Raw genomic sequence first — 22,311 nt, forward strand, 5'->3', positions numbered from 1 at the left:
TTCTGACCACAACTGTATATATATATATATATATGTGTGTGTGTGTGTGTGTGTGTGTGTGTGTGTGTGTGTGTGTGTAATTTTTATATGATTTTATGGCTATTTTTTTTTTTTTTTCATTTTTAATTTCTTGATGTTTTCACTTTTGAATTTACTTGCAGCCATTTTTAAAACAAACTTAAAGACATTTTTTTTGTAAACCACACTCTCAAATGTGCATTAAAAAGACATGCATACCAAATGCATTCCACATGAGGAAAAAAGACAACAAATATATATAGTGTTTTTTAATGTGATGTTTATTGAGCAAATGCTGCTGAGAAATTCATTCAGATGAACAAAGACATGGGACAGCAAACGGTAGCACCTCATTAACGGTAAGTAGTTGAATTCAAGTCAATCCTATGCATACAAGAATGTATATGCGCATTGACAGGTTTATTTTCAAATGCACTCATCAGGTAAACATAACTGACAACAGTAAAAAGCATGTTTAAGGCTAAGAGTTTCTTAGTTGCTTTATGTACTGAGTGTATATGACCATGGGTTATTTTCAGCATCGCCTGCGTCCTTTTTTTTTATTGATTTTTTTACATTTTTGGCTCAGTTGGTGTCCTCGCAATAATAATATTTATAAGGCTACTTTGTCAGAAGAACATATCTCTACGACCCTTGTTACCCTAACTTGAAGCAAATGTCATTCCCCACCACGCCGCGAGTATTTTATATTAGGGTGGTTATGATTCTATCTCAAAGAACGAGGAGCGCGCTCCCCCTGAGCTGGCATGCAGATGCCACATTCAAGTGACCGCCCCCCTCCCCCAGGTATTGCAGTTACAGAACAAAAGTGAAAGTGAGTCCCCGGTGTCCCGGACCACATTCGCAGCGGAACCCATTTAAAGCTGTCACTCAACATGCATTTTTTTAGCTTGCCGCAACTTGTGGCTTCTCTCTATGCTTGTTTTTGTTTTAGTGTGGTTAATGTAATTAGGTACATCTGTTGAGCTTTATGATTTCTTCGTTATGTTCATTTTGTGTTGATTGCTTGAATGCTTCCTCCCCAGTTCCTCTTCAGTCGGCTATAGCTGTACGCTCGGGTCTAATCTGCTTCAGTGGACTTCACGGCCTTCTCTGGGGTTTTGGAGACCACTTTTTCCTGGACGCTCTCCTCCACCTCTTCTTTCTCGGTGACGGTAACAGTTTTTGTGACTTGTTTGACTCCGCCTTCCCCAGTCGTGATGGTCTCCACCGTCTTGGTGATGACCACCCTCTGGCTCGATTCATCTTTGGTTGGGCTCTCATCCACTCCGTTGGAGACCACCTTATCGGACTCTTTCTTCTCGTCTTTCTTGGTCGTGTCTCCATTCACGGTTGCCTCTTTCTTTTTATCTTCAGGCTTTTTCTCTGGTTCACTCTTTTTCTCATCTGCTGGCTTTGGGGAATCTTCTTTAGTTTCAGCTTTCGGTGGTTCTGACTTTGGCGCCTCTTTCTTGGGTGGTTCTTCCTTAGGTTCCTCTTTCTTAGGACTCTCAGTCTTGGGAGACTCACTTTTGGGGGCTTCCTTTTTAGGAGTCTCTGTCTTAGGTGTCTCCTTAGGGCTTTCGATCTTTGGGCTCTCACTCTTTGGACTCTCACTCTTTGGAGATTCTGGTTTAGGCGTCTCCGTCTTGGTTTCTGTCACAGTTGCATTGTCTTTTTCAGATTTGGCCTCTTCTTTCTCCTCTTTTCCCTTCTTGTCTTCCTTTGCCGTTTCTGTTTCTGCTTTCTTAGGCTGCTCCTTTGCTTCGGCTTCTTTTTCATCCGTTGATCCTTTGTCGCTACCTGCATCTGCCTCATCTTTCTCATCACCCTCTTCTTCTCCTTCTTCTTCTCCTCCGCTGGCCTGCTTCTCTTCTGCTTTCTCACTCTCAGGAGAGGCCTTTGCTTTGGGTGACTTAGTTTCTTCTGCTTCGTCCTCTGCATCGTCATCTTTCTTGTCCTCCTCACCTTCCTTTTCCTCCTCTCCTTTCTCTTCCTCCTCATCACCCTTTCCAGCTTCTTCTTCTTGTTCTTCATCACCTCCTTCTTTCTCTCCCTCCTCTACATCCTCAGCAGGGGCTCCAGAGGCTACTTTGGCTTGGGTTGAGGCAACCACTTCCTCTTCTTCTTCCGCCTCACCTTCACCTTCCTCTCCTTTCTCTCCTTCCTCATCACCACCTTCTTCACCCTCATCCTCTCCCTTCTCCTCTCCTTCATCTTCCTCTTTGGCAGCTGACAACTCCTCTGCCATCTCAGCCAAAGCCACATCCATCTCAGACTTCTCATCCTCCACCCTCGTCTCCTCGATGATCTCCTCCACAAACTTGTGTTGCACTTTAAGTTTAGGCGGCTCACTTTTGACCTTGGTGCCTTTGGTGACGGTCTGGCGATATGGGAAAGTGCTAAAGTGGCTCTCCTCTCCTTCAAGAAGTTTTCTACATAAAAAACGAAAGGCATAAAAGAAGGAGATACAATTGTGGTTTAGGCTATTTTCAAAATGAAATGTAAAAATTTCTCTGAAATATAGATTTTTTATGGCTACAAAATTAGACAAAATACAAATAATTGCATTTTAAAGAAATGCTAATTCTTTTCATAAAATAATATAACATATTCTCATTTGCATGGTAAATAAAATATTAAATGTTAAACAAAAATATATATATCATAATAACAATACATATTTATCAAAATTGTTAATAAATAATAAATATTACTCAAAATATTGAAATAATAAAATATTATATAATATCAATACATATGACTTAATATCAATAATTATATTTATAATATTATTAATATATTAATAAGTACAAATAAATAGCATTTACAGCATACTCATTTGCAAAATTGATCCCAATCTTACCTGTACGCTGCAATTTCAATATCTAGTGCCATTTTGACATTCAAGAGGTCCTGGTATTCACGAAGATGCCGTGCCATCTCCCATTTCGTGCTCTTGAGTTCATTTTCCAGCTGGTGGATGGTTTCCTAGTGAGTCAGACAAAATATTGTGACAGCTTAGTCAAATAAATCTATTGCTGAAGACTGAAAGAAAAAAAAACTGTCATATTCTCAAGATAATCATTTGTTTATGGATATTCTTCACATGTTACAAGGAACTCTTTGTGGGTATGATGCTACTGCTCTCACTGCACCAATTACATTATAATTCACAGCATCACTGTATGACTTCAAGGACAATCAGTAGGTGCATTGAGTTTATGTGCATGAGGTGATTTCAGGACACAGCCAATGAGCGAACCCTGCCTCTGCTCTGACTCAGCAAAGAGTGAGGAGAGACTGCATTGTGGGTGTCTGCCTCTCCTTAACCCTTTCTAACACCATTCCACTGCACCTATGATGTAATGAACCATCATACGCAAATCCTCTGGTGAATGTCCAGTCTATTTCTCGGCTTTTCTTTCTCTACAATAGTGAGCTCAGAGGAAATAGCATTAAACAGTCATGCAGACTTAACTGCTACTTGATTTTATTAGTGCGGAGAGCTGCAACACATTTTAAAAGTCAAAGTGATTTATGAGGGACTGCAGCAAAGGCTGCAACCAATGTTCAGAGTAGTGGTCTAACAATATTAGTTTTTAAATGGCATATTCTTAAATTGAAGAACATTATTTTAGATTAAAAACACACTATTAGATATACGGTAATGTTTTTCATCATTCAGTGCACTTTAAAGCACTTATAAAACAACACGCACATTTGGATGATCAGACTCCCTTTTTGTTGAAATGCCAAAATTATATGTTGATTATGTAGCCTACCTGAAGGCTGGAAAGGTCATTGTTGTGTCGGTCCTCTATGTCGTTCAGCTGCCTCTCCAGAGACTCTTTGGTTCCTCGGACAGACTCCAACTCGATGGTTTTGGACTGTAACTGGCGGCGATAATCTGCGATCTCGTCCCGTGCGGATTTGATGGCGCCTTTATTTTGCTCAGCGGCCTCCGTGAGTTTCGAGTAGCGGCACACGAACCAGTCTTCCACCTGCTGGAGGTTTTGTGTCGAGTGGCCCTCCAGCTGCGAGCGAATCTCTCGCAGAGCATCGGTGATATCTGTCTTCTGGTAGTCCCTCTTCTCCACGGTGATCTGCGACGCCTGAACCTGCGCTAACAGATCGCTGAGCTCCTCTTGGTGGTTGTTGCGAATAAACGCGATCTCGTCCTGCAGGGACTGCACTTTCTTCTCCAACTCTGCTTTGACGAGTGCTGAGTCACCCATGTCCTTCTTCAGGGCACGGACGATCGCTTCCGTCTCTTCCCTGATGCGGGCTTCCTCATCGAAGCGGTCCCTAAGGCGCTGGATGTCTACTTCAATGTGGTCGGTGTCCAGTTGGATCTGCGCCTTCTCGTTGTGGACCTGCTCCAGCATGGAGCGCAGCTCCTGCAGCTCTTGGTCGTAAAGTTCGCCCAGCTGAGACTGCGACACCTGCTTCTGCCGCAGTGCCTGGATCTCCGCCTCGATCTGCTGGTTCTGCTGCTCCAGAAAGTGCACCTTGTCGATGTAGCCCGCGAAGCGGTCGTTGAGTCCCTGGAGTTGTTCCTTCTCATTGGAGCGCTTGTAGTCTCCATTGAGGATGGAGGTCTGAGTGAAATCAAGGCTGTCAGTGGAGCTCAGAACCGTTGAGCCGTAAGCTCGCGCCACCGGGACGTTGAAGGTTCTCTTGTAGGAAGAAGAGCTCGGGCTTGCCCTCGACCAGGTCTGGGAGCGGAACCCGCTGGAGGGGCTCGAATAGCTCGTCCTGGTGTCCATTACCCTCCGGTAGGGACTCCCTATAGTGTCTATCGAATAACTCATCCGGACGGACGGGGTGTAACGTGCAGATGAACAGAAGTGTGAGGTAAAGTAGTGACTATATAGTGTGTGTGGCTCGCTCAGCGCTGGATAGCAGCTCTGCCTGCCTTTATATAGTCGAGGCGCTGTTACGAAAAAACTCAGGCTTGTTTTGACTGGACCATTGATCCGACGATGTGGGAGGGTCCTGCTTGCTACTCTTATCTTTATCAGTATTTCAGATTCCTATAGTCACACATAACGAGTGCTTGGGTGGCTAATAACCTATAAAAATAACTTTCAAAAAATATTTTCTGTTGAAAGTTTTCTAAAAATTACTTTTAAAGACTTTTTAAACAAGATACTAAAAGTTTTGTGGTGTTAATCATATAGGCCTATAATAAAATTGATAAACTATGAGTAGGCATAATTTTGTTTTATCAGTGTTCGCTATCGTGCACATTTAGCCCACTAAACTTTTGCGGTTATACAAATGTTTAAGAACTCATTTGACATTTATATAGGTCTATACACTTTTTTTGTGTGTTAAACATAAATACATTTTAAGCTTACTTTTAAGACGCTCCCTATAACCAACATTTTCTGTTAAAGCACCCTCCAAAACGTCACAATTTAAACCCTGAGTGGTTGTAAAAAGTTTTAAAAGAACAATTTCTTACAGAACATAATATACGTTGGTTTCGATAGAATTACAATATGATATCACTTCTTTATTAGGCTATTTATTATGATGTTATAGGTCTACAGTTCCACTCGACGTGACATCATTGGTACTTGGACAGAGTCTGATCACGCAGCCAATCACTGACTGCGCGTCCACAGTCAGCACCAAGGACAGCGGCCCGGATCTCAGACACATTCAAGGGCATTTAGCTGTAGTGTGCTATGAAATGACTATTTTCGGTAGCACTTTATTTTTAAAGTGATGTTACACCCGCATAACAGTAAATTATGCATAAGTAACTAACCCTAACCATATAGTAAGCGCATATTATTTATGACTTATTTGTGTAATCTAAATACACTGTAACAATGTCACTTTAAAATAAAGTGTAACCCTATTTTCTTTTGAAAATGTGGCATTGATGAGTTTATTGATTTCTTATAAGAGAAACATTGAGCAGACATGTGCCTTGCGCTGTGAAAAAATATATTTAGAAATTGAAAAATGAAGGCAACAGTTTGCATGGCTTTTTGATCTCAATTCATTTATTTGCTTATTTAAAATAAATGATCTATTTATGACCTATAACACTACCTAAAAAATCAAATTTTTTGCAGGATGTGGGTAAAAGTTTAAAATTGTACAGTAACATTTACTCAACAGTGAGAACAATGTATGTTGTTTTCATTTTAAACAATAGTAAAGGATTATATGTTAGCTTATACTTTTATTTTGTCATCCTTGAAGTTAGGCACATTTTTGTGCTGGTTGACAAATGACTTATTTTTTATTAACCAGAATCCTGCCGTTTCCGAATAGACAAAGTATGCAAGTCATGCATTAGACTGGGAGGATGTGTCAGATAGTGCTGACTTCTTCTTACAGAAAACCTGCTGTTATTTGCTTCACATGGCAAGGATTTGAATTTATAGAGTAACCTGAAGGACATATGATGTATTGGATTATCTAACCTCCCTCTTTCTAATGAAACCTGAGAAAAATGAGCAGAAGGGCTGTCAAGAGGCTCATAACATGCCAAAGATGTGCATCGTTTTTTTTAGCAACATTTTCGAGTTTCATTATTGTTATTATCTGTTTGAGCATACGTTTTAAAGATACTTCAGTTAAGAAAACGCAACCCGAGAGTGTTGAGATCGTAATTGATTGATCCAGAACTGCAGTCGCTATAGATAATTCAACCAAAGTGCTTCATTCGAAGCTACACAGTGCTGAAAGTCACTCTGACCTTATACAGACATCTAGCATTAGCAACTGCTAATTTCCTATAACATATTTTCTATTGCTCAGCAGAGTTTAATCATATCACCAGAAATTGTTCCAAGCCATTCCTATTGAACCATGAGAGGACGATGAATTTGTCCCTTTGAGAGGACTAAAATGAGATATTTCCAATTAATTATAGGCCTATTTGCTTTGTCATTGGATTCGCTGTGTCTGAGCATTGAAGCCAGATTTAGCCAGCGTGCAATCATGCAGAGCAGCAGAAGAAGAGCTCCTGAACTCAATGACCTTATGTCTCTACTGTCCACTCTGCATGTCCAGCCCTGAGAGAAGACCATCCATTTTAAATGTGCAAATCATCCCTGAGGAGCAGGACGCCTGTCGCTCAAGGTGCTTTTGTGGCCATGCAGAGCAGTGCGGTTTAAAATTCAATGCAGGCCACCAGTAATGCTGCAGAGCACGCCCTTACAGTAGCAGCCCACTGTGATGTATTATTGGAGATCCAGCTATAACGTGACGATATTACGGGCAGTGAACTCAGAATCAGGTGATGAGGCACGTACGCAGTCTGTGATTTATTAATAAAGAACGATTGGGGGAGGTATGCGGCGCATTAATGGAGGCAGACGCTCATGTAAGTGACTTTCAGAAGAAAACGTCTGCCAAGAACAGAAACGTAACAAATCGAATGGGATCTTTTAAAACTTGTCATTTGGTGCAAAAAAAAAAAAAAAAAAAAAAAGTGCATACAAATGGGTTGCAAAAAATGTGGGTTGCAAGATAAGCTCTGGTACAAATGCAGTGTATCAGTGCATGAAGGCTTGATGCTGATTTAAATCTCTGGAGGATACTGTTGTTAAATCAGCCCTGAAGGGATTCTTTTGCTCGGTTCCCTCCCCTGATGAGACCGGATGACTCAGCAGTAATCTGTAGACAATGTGAGAAGTGTTTTATATCTGAAAGCATTTGGAAATTCATTGATCTGCGTAATTCGTGACTCATTTAAGGTTCCACCTAACTTCAACTAAACATTTTCCATTCCTTGCCGTCTCAGTGTGTTTTTCTGCCAGCAATGTTTTATTCATGACCGAGGGGAGAGTTAGAGAATGGGTTAATGCATGTGTGTTTGCAGTGTATGTGAGTGTAAGAGATAGAGAGACCCCTGCTGGTCTCTTTTTTAGCTGTGATTCATCATCCCCCCCAAGGTGGTTAGCAGAACGAAGATGTTGGGAGTCAGCATATCGACGTGGAAGCAGAGAGCAGCATCATATGAGCAGAGAGCCTTAATGGTCCATGTCATGGACATAATCCAACCTCATTAGACACTCCTACAACATGTGTATACACTCATGCAATCAATGCACTTAAGAGTTGGAGAAGTAAAAAAAACATGCTTCACTATCATATCTCCATATACTCTGCAAGACAAAACTGCAGTAGAAGGATCATGAGTAATATGCTGTAAATATATGAGCCTGATAATAGCATATTATCATATGAATTACCGTTTAAAAGTAAAGGAACTAAGAATAGGAAACTATTTGAGGGAATAGCCATTTGTAGTTGTGTCTGAAACCATAGTGGACGTTATCGGGTGCACTCATTTAATCCCATAAAGCACAGCAATAGCCTTTTTAATTGATTATTACAGTGTTTGATTAAGGATTGGACAGAGTTCAAGATAAATCTTTTCATTAGCCTACTATTTGAGCTGCTAGTTTGCAAGTTTCAAGAACAGCAAGAACAGAAGTGGCAGTCTTTCCGGCAGACAGTGTCCAAATTCGCTCACTCGTTTTCATTCACTCCTTCATGTGAACTATATTAGCGGACTAATAGTGAATGAGGGCATAGGGCCATAAACTGAGAATTTTCTGAGAGCTTCAACTTGTACCATGTGACTGAATGTGTACCACCCGAATGCTGCAGATTCACTCTCAGAAAAAAAGGTACAAAAGCTGTCACTGGGACAGTACCCTTCAAAAGGGTTCTAATATGTACCATTTAGGTACTAATATGTACACTTTTGGAGCTAATATGTACACTTTTGGTACCAATATGTACCTTTGAGGGACTGATATGCACTCTTTAGGTACAAAGGTGTACCTTTTGAAAAGGTACCGCCACAGTGACAGCTTTTGTACCTTTTTTTCTGAGAGTGTTCATGCTGTGTTCATGCCGTCATAATTACCGTAATTTCGTTAAGGAGGAAATAATAAGGAGGCAAACCATCACAGGTTTTTTTGTGTGTTTAGAAAATTTTTTTATAAATCAAATGTAAATTCATTCCAGTTACACTTAATGCTGTCACGTTTTCCTGGTTAAATAAACATTACATAAAAAGAGAAACCAAATGCAATTAATTTTTTTTTTTTTTACAATAACTTACTGTTCTATTTATTAAAACCAAATATAAATCTCATCAAGTTAGTGTTTTTATGCATTTTACATTTATTCCAAAATAATAACTAAAGGCAGTAACAATTTAAACAATATGACTCAGATGGTCACAGACTGGTCATCATATCCAACCATTCATCCAATCATCCCATTCATTCTCAATTACCCCCCATCAAACCCGCATGCTATAGTCTGTTCTCAATGAAAACTCAATGGGATCAGGGGAGGCAAGACAGTCCTGCTGTAACTTTACCTGCTGTGTCGCTGTTGAACTTTACTTTAGAAAAACGAGTGATTTATACACTTTTAAGGCCACATTTTGTAATATTTGCGTTGTTTTATTTTTGTAATATGGATAATTTTATAATATGGATAAAGCATTGCCTCCCTTGCCTCCTCGGAGGAAGCGCCCCTGGTTTTCATGTATTGGTGAGATGTTCCTTTAAACTAAGCAGAGGTGGTAAGACTCTTGACATCCATTATTATCTCCCTATCCTAGAACACCAGCTCAATTCTCTCTTTCTCTCTCGCTCTCTCTCACTCTATCTTGCACTTGGGTGTCACAAAGCCAAACAGATTTGTTAGATCTGAATGCTTGCTCAAAATTCCCAGGAGGGGGCTTTTTATTGGGCAAAAATGATGACAGGAGAAACTGTGTTCATTTAGCTCACCCCCAGGATGACTAGTTGCAGTTTTCCTCACAGTTATTGAACGCACTCCCTCACTCCATGCATCCAATGGATGAGTAGCTCAAATCCACTATCTCTGCATTTCAAATGCAGAACCCTGGACATCAGTGAATGATCGAAAAACTATAGATTGCTTTAGTCTTGCTTTTTAAAGCCTCAACTGTCATCTTTGTCATCTTTTTGAGTCGACTGTCATCTCAGCATATGTGTTTGAATAGGAAAGGGAGGGGTTAAAATGAACTTTTCAAATTTCAAATCAATTTTAGATTTTGTTTTTATTGACATTACTGTTCAAAACTTTGGGGTAGACGAGATTTTATATGTTTTAAGAAGTTTCTTGTGCTCAATGAGGCTGCCTTTATTTAATAAAAAATACAGTAAAAACAGTAATATTGTGAACAATTTTACTGCTATTTTAATATGTTTTAAAATGTCATTTATTCTTGTGATGAGAAAGCTGAATTTTCAGCATCATTACTCCAGTCTTCAGGGTCACGTGATCTGTCATTTGCTTTCTCATATTCACAACATCTTTACTTTTACAGCAAATGATAGATTTGAGAGATTGGATTGTGGTTGAGTTTTAGGGTTGACAAATCTTACAGGGGGGGGCAAAGGCATTAGTCTGTTGGCTGAGTCACATCTCTCTCTCTCGGGACATCATCAGGTTGGAGGATGTGATGTGATGATGTCATAAAGAAAGCTTCGTGTATGGATAGGAAAGGGAGGGGTTGCCCAGGATACGCAGTTTATCTGCAATGCATCAGCAGCTTCCTCTTGCATTTTCCTTCTTCCCTTCTTTCTGATTATCATACCTGAACTATTGATAATGCAACAAATAGCAATATTACAATTAACACCCTAGAAATTCAGCATTATTTTGTGTCATATCTGCAATTTTTTGGCATCTTATTTGTGTTCCAAAGTTAGCCTGCTTTGTGGGTGGGTCTCTCCATCATGTGATCTAACAACTAACCAATCCAAACTTGAGTCCTTCATCAGGTGATGAGGTTCGATGAGTGTCATCGCATCACTGATGTCTGTGTCGACAAATTGTCCCTCTCTGGGGACAGGAAAGGAGACTGCTTACCCTTCATAGATTAGATTAGCCAACAAAAGATGACTTTCAGCAGAAAAGGGCCGGGATACATGCATGCACACACACTTGCATGGACTCGCAAGCTCTCGCTAACAAGTCTATCTTATCCTTGTGATGTGTATACGCAACCATCTAAATGATACTGTAACTGTGTTGTTTATGATTGCACCAAACATTTACACCTCTCTAATATGGCTCTAGTTGACGTTAGGTGATCAGTCATCGTGTCAGAAGACTGTGGAATGCTTGCTTTACTTTTTGACAAAAGGATTTTACCCAGCAGACTGAAACAAATGATAGCCAGAGGTGGGCAGTACTTGTCGGGTTGACGTCAGAACATCCAACGTCGGACAGATGTTGGATTTTGGTTGGAAATGAAAGTTGGGTTGAAAGTCAATCTGTCGTCGGATTTTGACATCAACCTGATTTTCATTTTCAGCGTCGGGTTTGGTCTTCTAAATGCAAATTTTGTCATTGTTTTGAAGCACACTATTATAGATAACAGTAAGGCTAACATATTCATACTAAAAGCCAAAAAACTTTTCATAGAGACTTTAAATAGGGCACTATTTGAGGGAACAGCCATTTGGGTGTCCGAAACCATTGTTATTCAATCTCACATTTAATTCCACTACTGGAACTGTGTTCTAGAAATACATTTGATATTGATATGAGGGTATAGGGGCGATTTCGGACACAACCAATATCTGATTAACGTGAATATTATTACTAGTCTTCTCGACTAGATGTCATCCTTTTTTTCTTTTCTTTTACCTTGTAGGATGTTACAACGGGGCCCCTGATAGCAATAAACATTGATAAATGAGAAAGAAAGTCTACAACATAAATGCCCTCTGTGCACTGAGAGATGTCTAGCCTCAAAATTACATTCTGTCACACATGCTGCTGTGTTTATGTGTTTGTGTGTGTAGTTATTCCTACTGGGACTATGAGCCAATCCTTTTAGGTGTTTTATTATGCAGCAGAACTAGTTAGTTCTCTGTACTATATACAGTATATATATCTGAAATAAAAAAAAAAATATATATATGTATATATATATATATATATATATATTTTTTTTTTTTTTTTTTTTTTTTTTATGTAACATATTGCATATTTTTATTATAATATATAAAATGTTCTGGTACACACTTCCTAATTTCTGGGCACAGAAATGTTACCCTGCAACTTTAAATGACCATGTAATTTATTCAACAACTCATCTATTCAACTGCAACTATGCCATAATAAAATGCTGAAGAAGAGCTGAACATGTTCGTTTCTGATTTTCAGTGTCAGGCTACTATTCAATGTAACTGTGATATGAGGCCATGTTTTTATTTATTTTGAATCAAATAACCCATGAAATAGTGTAATTGGAGAAGGTCCACAGATAGCAAGTATTTCACTTACTTGTCAGAGCTGCTATACCAGGATCAAGTTCAATACACTTGTCCTAGCAGACAGTCAACGGCAAGCTACCACATCACGTCTTGTCATTGTTGGGCCAGAGCCTCACTCACCTCTCAGAAACCAAATTGCTTCTACAGCTAATAAGATTCATAATTCATATACTGAGAAAATGTAAACTATTGATTATATTTGTTCGACTCATTATTAAACCACAAAGGAAGGCATAATAAAATGGTGGGGACCATAAATATCTCACTCTTTTGTTTTAAATGGGGGGCATAGACTGCAAGCAGACTTAAATATATGTGAGGCTAAAGCAGGTAATCATCCAAACAATAAAACATAAGATAATCAATCCTTTAGCCTTAAACCAAATGCATATAAATTATTCTTTACACCACAATCATTTATGTCAGTTAGCGGGTGTGTGAACCACATTCATAAAAGACTCCATATACTTCTCCTGTGCAATCTTAGATTTTAGCCTAAAACAATATTCTGAATTGTTCACTAATTCAGTAATAAAATATTCAATCCACAGCATAAGCCTGAGACATGTCCAATATTTTACATTCTGAAGCTATAGCATGCAAATGCAAATGGTATATATATAGCAAATGGTAGCAAATGAGTCTGAGGAGCTAACTAACTTAGCACACAAACTTGGTCTTTGCAATTTATCAAAATATACACTTTTACAGACTTTCAAAAAACAAGTTTGTTAGGATTTACATTATAAAACAATAGATATTATGGTTCAAATCGATTCCAGAAAAATGTATTTTCTCGATTCTTGAGAAAAAGGGAATATGATATGTTAATTAAACATAGAGTGCTATAGTGATTACGGCTGCATCCAAAACTGTATATTTGCCTACTATATAGTAGTCAAAAACCAGTATGTGACAAAAGAAGTATGTCTGAATTCACAGTACTTATAAAAAAGTAGGCAAAAAGTCCCCGGATGAACTACGACTTCCGGCGCCATTTTGAAAAGTGCATAAGATGGACCCTTTAATATCCCATGAGCCCAATTGACGCTGGTAGGTCACATGATGATGACAACATGGCCAACGTAGTATGTCCAGATTACATTCATACTACACACACTCTATAAAAGAACATACTTTTTTTTTCTTTCTTATAAGTAATTACTTATTCAAAACATGTACCCACTCAAGAGAGTATGCGAACATTGCCTACGTATTTTGTAAGCCAAAAACCTGGAAATGAGTTCACACTACTTTTCATACTGAAGTACAATAAATATCACATATCACACATTGAAAAAAATATACAATAAACATATCAGTTCTGCTAGCCTACCAGTAGTGATGTTGTACAATGAGGACATTGTCATGTTGCCAGAACTAGACTCCAAGTGTCCCAATGTGTAGTAAGCCATCATCCTCACTGTCCTTACAGTGCCCAAATTCATGTACACAATATTATGGTTCACGATGCACCAATTGAGATGCACCAATAGTATAATTATTCCGCTCAACGTTGATTCAATTTAGTTCAGATCAGATTCAAAAAGTGTGACACTGTAAACAAATATGTTTTGGTCAACAGAATCAAGTGCGAGTCACTGGGACGAAGCAGAATTCCCTTAGCTTTTACAGATCTTCTGAGATAATTTGGTAATGGAGTTGTTCTGTGAACTCGACTTAGTCATTTGCAGTCGATACTCTCGCAGTGCCTCTAAAGCAAAGAATTGAATCATTTTGGAATCGAATCTCAGTGCTTTATGAGCCACGACCAAACAGTTGAGACGTCCAATGGTAGAATTGATTTTTTCTTCATTCTGCATTGACCTGCATCATTTAGATGAAATAATTCGTTTTCCATTTAAACATTTCTTTTATCTAAAAAAAACTTGGGAAATTGTAATACTGGAGAAATGCGGTAAACAAGATAGGCCTAATATTTTATCTCATGCAATGACATTCATTTTTGGGGCCACTGTGTTTTATTACACTGCATTGCTATAGTACTGTGCAGTTTTATGGTGTGCAGGATTGTATTGAGCTGATGTGTTGCTCTCTCTCTGTATTATATTGTGCTGTGCTATACCATCCTGTGCTTGGCTCTGCTGTGCTGTTTTCAGGCTCTTGTAAGGGCTCTCTGCTTGCTTGCAGCTTCTAACAGTAGACAACAGAACAGACGGCTTCCCACACATTCCCCTCAGTAATTTGCTTTTGTCTCTGCTAGAGCCAATTAGACAATAAATGTTTACACAGACAAGCTCAATGTGCCAGGAGTTTCTGAAATGCACTTGGGTTTTCTTCAACTTCCTCTGCAGGATCATCAACTTTTCTTGGCTGCCTCTATTACATAAAAACCACGTCAGAATTCAAAACATACTCATATCCGTGAAAGAAATATCATTTTGCAGTATTTCCTCTGGAGCAGGAGAAAATTAGATCTCTGCAGAAACAGCTGAGGGTGGAGATTGAAAACACTGATTTTTTGATAGGTTGATGCCACTGGATGTTACTGCACAGACTTTAAGATATTTACATTCTCTGTCTCCTTCCTGCAGGAGCAGGCTCTGATATTTAATCAAAAGCTAATGCAATGCTGTCTCACCTCGCAGGGTGAGGGAGATATATGGATGTGATTAGTTTTATGGCAGACAAGGGCAGCCAGCCTGTCTCACTGCAGCCCTGAGTCACACCCAGAAACCCCATCCAGCCCACAGCAACATGCAGCTTGAAGAACTAATAGAATCAGAGAAACTTAATATGATTTAATGGCATGTGAGTCATGTTGCAACAATGAACCACAGATAAACATGACAATAACTATAGCCACCTCATGCCTGAAAATGCATCTATCTATCTATCTATCTATCTATCTATCTATCTATCTATCTATCTATCTATCTATCTATCTATCTATCTATCTATCTATCTATCTATCTATCTATCTATCTGTCTGTCTGTCTATCTGATCAACAAACACTTTTCACAGACATATAATGTTTAATAAACAATTAATATTAATTTACACATTTATATAAAAAAAGTAATATTAAATAATTTTATATGAGTAAAATAATATAGTAATTCCTAATAAATACATATTAAATATATTTAAAGCTATTAGAAATGACTAAGAATCATGTGACACTGAAGACTGGAGTTATGGCTGATGAAAATTCAGCTTTGCATCACTGAAATACATTCTATTTTAAAGTATATGAAAATAGAAAAACGTTATTTTAAATAGCAATAATATATTATAATAATATTTCACATATTTTTGTATTTTTGATCAAATAAATGCAGGCTTGATGAGCATAAGAGTCTTCTTTAAAAACATTTAAAAATAGTAATATTTCAAAACTTTTGACTGGTACTGTATATGTAATTTAAAAATATATATATAATTATACTGTTATATAGTGTTTGATTGTGTTGGAAGGCATTCCAAGTGAACATGAAAATGTAGTAAAGTGAATTACTGCAGAAAGTCCCTGCATAGGGACCCTGAGAACGGGAACACAGTTAAGGTTTCTGCTGCTGTTAGCTCTGGGCTGAGGGAAATGTGCTGCGTCCGCAGGCCCGCTAGCTGATATCCGATGTGAGATGGAGGTGTAATTGATAATGGTGCAGCCTCTTTTCTGCACTGCAGAGCTGCTGTACTTCCTGTGTGTTCATCTGAGCGTGTGTTTGTGTGTGTGTGAGAGAGTTTGTTTTGGTGGTGCTATATTACATTCAGCTACAGATAATATACTGCCCTCTGTTGGACAGAGAGAACACAGGGCACTATAAAGTGCTGACTCGTTGACTTGAAAAATTCTGCTGAGACAGCTGCATAGGAGGAAGGTATACTGGCTTCATCTACAAAATTGTTTCTGAATACATAGATGCATTTTACTCATAAGAGCTATATTGTGTTATCCGTGGGCAATGAGTTGATTGGAGGTGACCTTGGGAAAATGCATGCTGTGTAAGAATGGACGGGGGGAGGAATAATTGTTCAGGGAAAACATGAGAAACTAAGAGGAAATGGGAGGGAGAGGCAGAAAAAATAAAAGAGAGGATAAGAAAAAGGTACTGACTAACTAATTATTAAGCAATCCTTGTGTCATTCGATCTCCTTGCTTTTGTAGAGCCTTTTTTTAGAGAGTGTGTGTGTGTGTGTGTTTATTTATAAATCAGTAATAATAATGATGATGTTATTATTATAAATAATAATATCATCAATAAATAACAATACAATATTATACCATTTTTATTATTATTATTATTATTTAGTGCTTTGAGCTAATTTTTGACAAAAGAAAATGTTTTAAATATTTAGCAACACTAGAATGTCCCTAGAACTTTTTAAATATTAAAAAAAAAACATTTTAAATACCACAAAACCATGTCTGAGACATTTAGACTATGTTTATTTTATAATTTGAATAATTTAAGTTTTCGATTCCAACTTATTCTAAAATCATGACAAAAACGTGTTATGAAAGGCAAAAATTTAAGTAAAAATATGAATTTCAGAATTTGGAAATTTCAAATTTCAAATTTCAAAATTTGTTTTTAATGACAGCGGCACTCAAGCAGGTTTGTGTAAAACGTGATGATGTCATCCAGCATGATTTGAGAATGATGCAAAGACCATCATGAGTTTCAATAGACGAACATCTGACTGTCTGTAAGAAGTTACAATGTCAGTGTCACTAATTTACTTATGTCAGGTGTGGGTTAAGAATTATGAGGACTTTAAAAGGGCTTTATTTTATCAAAAAAATAAACAGAACACAACTTAAACCTCAAGCAAGGCACGACAAATGGGCAAGGCTTCCACACAAGAAACATATGATCATTTCTCACAGGACCGAGAACAAAAGGAGAATAAATAGGGAAGGAAATCAGAGGGGTAACAAGAGAGAGAGTGGGTGGGGCAAATGAACCAATAAACAGGTAACCAGAGGATGGGACCAATGCTATAAACTAAAGGACAGAAGCGCACAGATGTCAGGACCCCGACACCGAAACTGAACCAAGACTAGGCCGAAGTGTCAGGATCCAGACACCACGCCTCGAACACACAAAACACAGACAGCACAGAGAACAACCCCAAAGCATTTAAACACAACACAAACACATTACTGTCAGGATCCTTCCTGTAACCAAACTAAGAACAACCTGACAACTTATTAACTTAATAATCTTAGAACTTTCCATTCCTTCCCAGGTTTACATTAGATTTCATTCGATTTTGGACTCGACAGTCTGACTTTGACTAGCCTCATATTGCATCACTAAAGAAATGCGCTAGAGTTCTGAAACATAACGATATAAATAGGAGCTTCATTCTAGGGAGGAGTTTCTCTCTTTCATCCCACGTAGTTTATTTCGAGATCAAAGACACGGGAGGATCACAGGCCATGGAGCACTTCTCTCTCTCAGGACAGATCTGAGCTTTGTGCTCCTCCTCTGAATGTGTTTCACTCTGGGTGTTGTAGTGAAGGACCGTGCGTGTTCTGTTGGTCATGGCGCATTTGGCTAAACCTCACGAGATCGGCCCAAGTCCTTGATGAAAAGCTCTTTCCGAATGTCCCCAAGCATCTCCTGCAGTATGAATGCAGGACTCTACTCTGGTCTCTGCAGATTCCTCTCATTAAATATTTAAAACTCTGAATGCAGCTATTAGTAATCGAGATACGCAAAGATTCCTTTTTCCCTCACCAAACACCTGCGCTGGTAAAATCCACCAAAAAAAAAAAAAAGTGTTGCAGAAAACTTCATTCTGCATACAGTTTAGAAACACTATTGCATAGTTGAACACGTAATAATATATATATATATATATATATATATATATATATATATATATATATATATATATATATATATATATATATATGAAATATTACAAATATTACTAAATTATACAATATTTTCCTCTAATGCCGTGCTAACTGTTGTTTATTTACGCAATTTTCAATAATAAATCAATTTTTCTGACATTGCATAGTTGAAGTTGTATACAAGATTATTTCTGATTGAGTATTTATATATATATATATATATATATATATATATATATATATATATTTATTTTTTTTTTTTTAATGCTTGTAATTTATTCTTTAGTACCATGCTAATTGTTGTTTATGCAATTTGCAATAATAATAAAAAAAATTCTGACAGTGTTCCTCTGAGACAGTTTTGAGTTTTATACAAGCTATTATTAAATATAAGCTATTATAAAGGTAGTATTTATAATTTATTTATTCATATTCATTTATGTATATATTCTATATTTTTTGTAATTAATTATTCTTAAATACCATGCTAAATCTTTTTTTAATTATGCAATTTCCAATAATAAACAACTATTTATGATATCATAGTGTGCATCTGACGCATTGTTTCCCATTGTAAAGTTCATTTCATTACAGCTTAGAGTTTTATACAAGGTGTTTTTTTTTTTTTTTTTTTTTTTTTTATCTTTCCAACCACATGCTGAAGTAAATATTTGTATAAATGTGATCAGTTTGCTATAGCTTTATTTCATTTTATTTAGGCTATTACATGCATCTTGTCATAGTACGTTAATGGTTAACTGATAGCATAAAGGTGAAAGAAGTCACTGAAAATCATCAATAAGCAATTAAATGTTCATTAACTGTCAGTTTCAGTCTTTTCACAGCAGTCCTGAATGTTAATACAACCCCTCCTTAGCTCTTTCTATCTCTCTTTCCCTCTCACATTAAATCCTTCTTGTTTCATCTCCTCTTTTACATTCAATTGTTCCACAGGACCTCATTTGTTCACAATCTTGCATTACTCTCCTCAGATTCACAGCCAACGCCCAGCTTCTGCAGTACTGCAGTCTCTCCTTTTCCAAAAGTCTCACCCCTCCTCTTGATCACTCTCTAGTTATCTGCAGTGAGGAGGAGGGAGAGGAGGAGAGATGCCGTGAGGAAGAGCACACCTCGCGACTCACGCTGCTGCAAGGATCAGTTCATCACAATTCATTGCACCGACTGTCACTCAGGCACTTAGAGGCTTGTACATTTACACGGGAGCGTAATTCATAACCCACTGCACGCTCTTTCTAGCGCCGCTTGCATGACTGTCCTCCCTCAGGCCTCTCATTAATCCGAGCTCTATATCCCACTGCCCTCTCACAGGAGAAGAGGCATGGTTCTCGGTCCTTCATGCTGGGAAAAAAATGTTCGGGACCTAAGCTGGCCTATCACATCACAACAGTGTTGCCCAATGCTACTAACTTGCATGAAACATTAAACAAGGCTAAATTGCCATTTTCTGCAAAAAATATATCTTTTCAATAATTCTACCCTTTGGTGGTTCAAGAAGAAGGGCTTGAAATCATTGATTTATTGAAGCATAAACTTGCATAAAATATTAAACGAGGCTGAATTGCATCTTGCTGCAAATGTTTTTTTATTTTATAATATAAATATGATTTATTTATAATATAAAATAAATATTATAATCTTCATATACTATTAACATATCTTATTCTATTACAAAAACATTTAAATTTGTCCACATAGAACCAGTGTCATTTTAGTATTGTTTATATAGTATTTATTAATAATTAAAAGTAATTTTAAGCTTTTATTATTATATTTTCAGTTTTAATTTTAATTTAAGTTTGAGTACTTTTGTTGTGTGTTTATTCGGTTTTTTTAGATGTAGTTATTTAGTTACTGCATCTTTAAATAAAAGATGCAGTTATTTATCTTTAATTTATTTTTATTTCACTTTTAGTTTTAGCATTTTTAGAACTTCAACTTTTACTTCAGTTTGTTGCCAAGGCAGCATTTTTAATTTTCGTTTTTTCACTTTATTTCAATTAACAAAATGATTTTAACAGTTTTAGTTAACAACAACATTGTTGTTAATGGTCAGCCAGACCAGTTTTATAAGCCAGAGGTGGACAGTAACAAAGTACATTTACTTGAGTACTGTACTTAAGTACACTTTACTTGAGTATTATTTTTTCTGGAAAATTTTTACTTTAACTTCACTACATTTGAAAGACAAAATCTTACTTTTTACTCCACTACAATTGTGTCAAGGTCCTTGAGTAAAAAGTAGTAACGTCAGTCAGGGGATGATTTTGGTTGCAACAACATGTCAACATGACGTCAGATTGAAGTTAACATCCAACGTCGGAGAGACGTTGGATTTTGGTTGGAAATGAAAGTCGGGTTGACGTCAGAACACGACTGATGTTGGTTTGAGCGTTGAGTTTGGTCTTCTAAATGTGAATTTTGTCATTGTTTTGGAGCACACTAGCTAGTAAGGCTAACATATTCATACTAAAAGCCAAAATACTTTAAATAGGGCACTATTAGAGGGAACAGCCATTTGGGTGTCTGAAACCATTGTGGACATTATTGAGTGCACTTATTCAGTCTCACATTCAATCCCACTATCCTATAAATTTGATGTTGATATGAGGGTAGGTAGGCAGGCATAGATTCATCAGACTTTTAAAAACGAGTAGGCTACTTCTGAACTTTTACTTGAGTAAAAATCGGTCTTTACAACTTTTACTTGTAATGGAGTAATGTTTGACCAGTAGTATCTGTACTTTCACTCAAGTAAGGCAGTTGTGTACTTTGCTTGAAGCATATACACTATATCAATAATCTAAGGACTGAATTGTCAACTATTCTGCGGAAGGGTTTTCTCATTCACGTGCCTCAACTGAGTACATATGGTTTTGAAATTGTAATGTGCTGCATTTACATATTTAGTGTTTTCATTTCATTATTTTTACTTGATTATCTTATATTTACATTTATTTGTTTACTTTGAGTACCTTTTTTGTACTCTTAAGGTGGCCTAGGATAAATGTGCTAATTTTAATAAATGCCGACATTTATTTTATTTTTATTTTTTTGCAATTGTGGTTGAAAATGTTGTTGTGCTTTCTGCTAAAGTTGGAAAATGTTCAACAAATATATATTTTTTGAAAACCACAGTGTTTCGGGGTAATAGCCTATAAGTAACGCGAATTACGTAAACTGATTTTTTTTTCAAGTAACTAAAGTAATGCATTACTTACATTTACATTTAGTCATTTAGCAGACGCTTTTATCCAAAGCGACTTACAAATTAGGACTAAATTAAACGAGTCATCGTGAAGAGGCAAAAACAATGCAAGAGGTGCTCAAAATACGAAGTTCAGGCATTATTCAGAGTAGCATAAGCTCGATAAGTGAGGTTTTAAAGGGAAAGGGAAGGTTTTTTTTAATTTTTTTTTTTTTATGATGTTAAGTGCTCACGGAAGAGATGGGTTTTCAGCTGTCTTTTGAATGTTGTCAGGGATTCTGCATTCCGGATGAGGGTGGGGAGAGCGTTCCACCAGCATGGAACTGTGAATGAGAATGTTCTGGAAAGTGATTTTGTGGCTTTCTGTGATGGAACCACGAGACGTCGCTCTTTGACCTATCGTAGGCTTCTGGTACTTTTAAATGTACAACTAAATATCTGAGTTACTTTTTCAAATAAGTCATGCAGGTAACTTTGTTTGCCCATTTACTGACTGTCACATCTCCTGTCGCCATTTTGAGAGAAATCTGGTGTGAGGTGTAGAGGTGTCTGCGCTGATGATTGTGTAAACATCATGGTTATTTTAGTTCTAGACTAAATGTGAGCATGTATTTACTAATCTCACAGAAACAGATTAAGTATTTCTCAAAATGATTAAAAGCAGTGAGATGCAAACTCAGAATATTACGCAAACCTGCAATAATTAAATGATATAAGACATACTTCATACATTTAATCTCACTTTATTAACCAATGACTTTGTTGCTGACATTCGATAATCCAGTTCAACCATACTAATAAGCAAAAATTACTTTAGCTTGTAACAGTGTTTCATTTTTTTATTGCTGAAGTAAAAGTGGTGAATTTTCTTCCTCTGCAATCCAGAATGGCAGCACAGCTGAAGAGTTTGAGCTGCGCCCTCTACTGT

General features: G+C 37.3%; 1 protein-coding gene across 1 annotated transcript; it reads right to left on the reverse strand.

The window, feature by feature from the left end:
- Positions 1-289: 289 nt before the first annotated feature.
- nefma (neurofilament medium chain a) lies at positions 290-4,903 on the reverse strand. Its single transcript, XM_079847823.1, has 3 exons — positions 3,804-4,903; positions 2,885-3,009; positions 290-2,453 (listed from the first exon to the last, which is right to left on the reverse strand). The coding sequence occupies exons 1-3, from the start codon at positions 4,830-4,832 to the stop codon at positions 1,100-1,102; spliced, it is 2,508 nt and encodes an 835-aa protein (XP_079703949.1). The 5' UTR covers positions 4,833-4,903; the 3' UTR covers positions 290-1,099.
- Positions 4,904-22,311: the final 17,408 nt, after the last annotated feature.

This window comes from Squalius cephalus (genome assembly GCF_949319135.1).
Source record: "Squalius cephalus genome assembly, chromosome: 17".
In the NCBI taxonomy this organism is placed as follows: Eukaryota; Metazoa; Chordata; class Actinopteri; order Cypriniformes; family Leuciscidae; genus Squalius; species Squalius cephalus.

Coding starts and splice junctions, on each gene's coding strand:
- nefma (XM_079847823.1), bottom strand. CDS start 4,832: ATGAGTTATTCGATAGACACTATAGGGAGTCCCTACCGGAGGGTAATG. Junction 3,010..3,803: donor ATGACCTTTCCAGCCTTCAG/GTAGGCTACATA, acceptor CTGACTCACTAG/GAAACCATCCACCAGCTGGA. Junction 2,454..2,884: donor ATTGAAATTGCAGCGTACAG/GTAAGATTGGGA, acceptor TTTTTTATGTAG/AAAACTTCTTGAAGGAGAGG.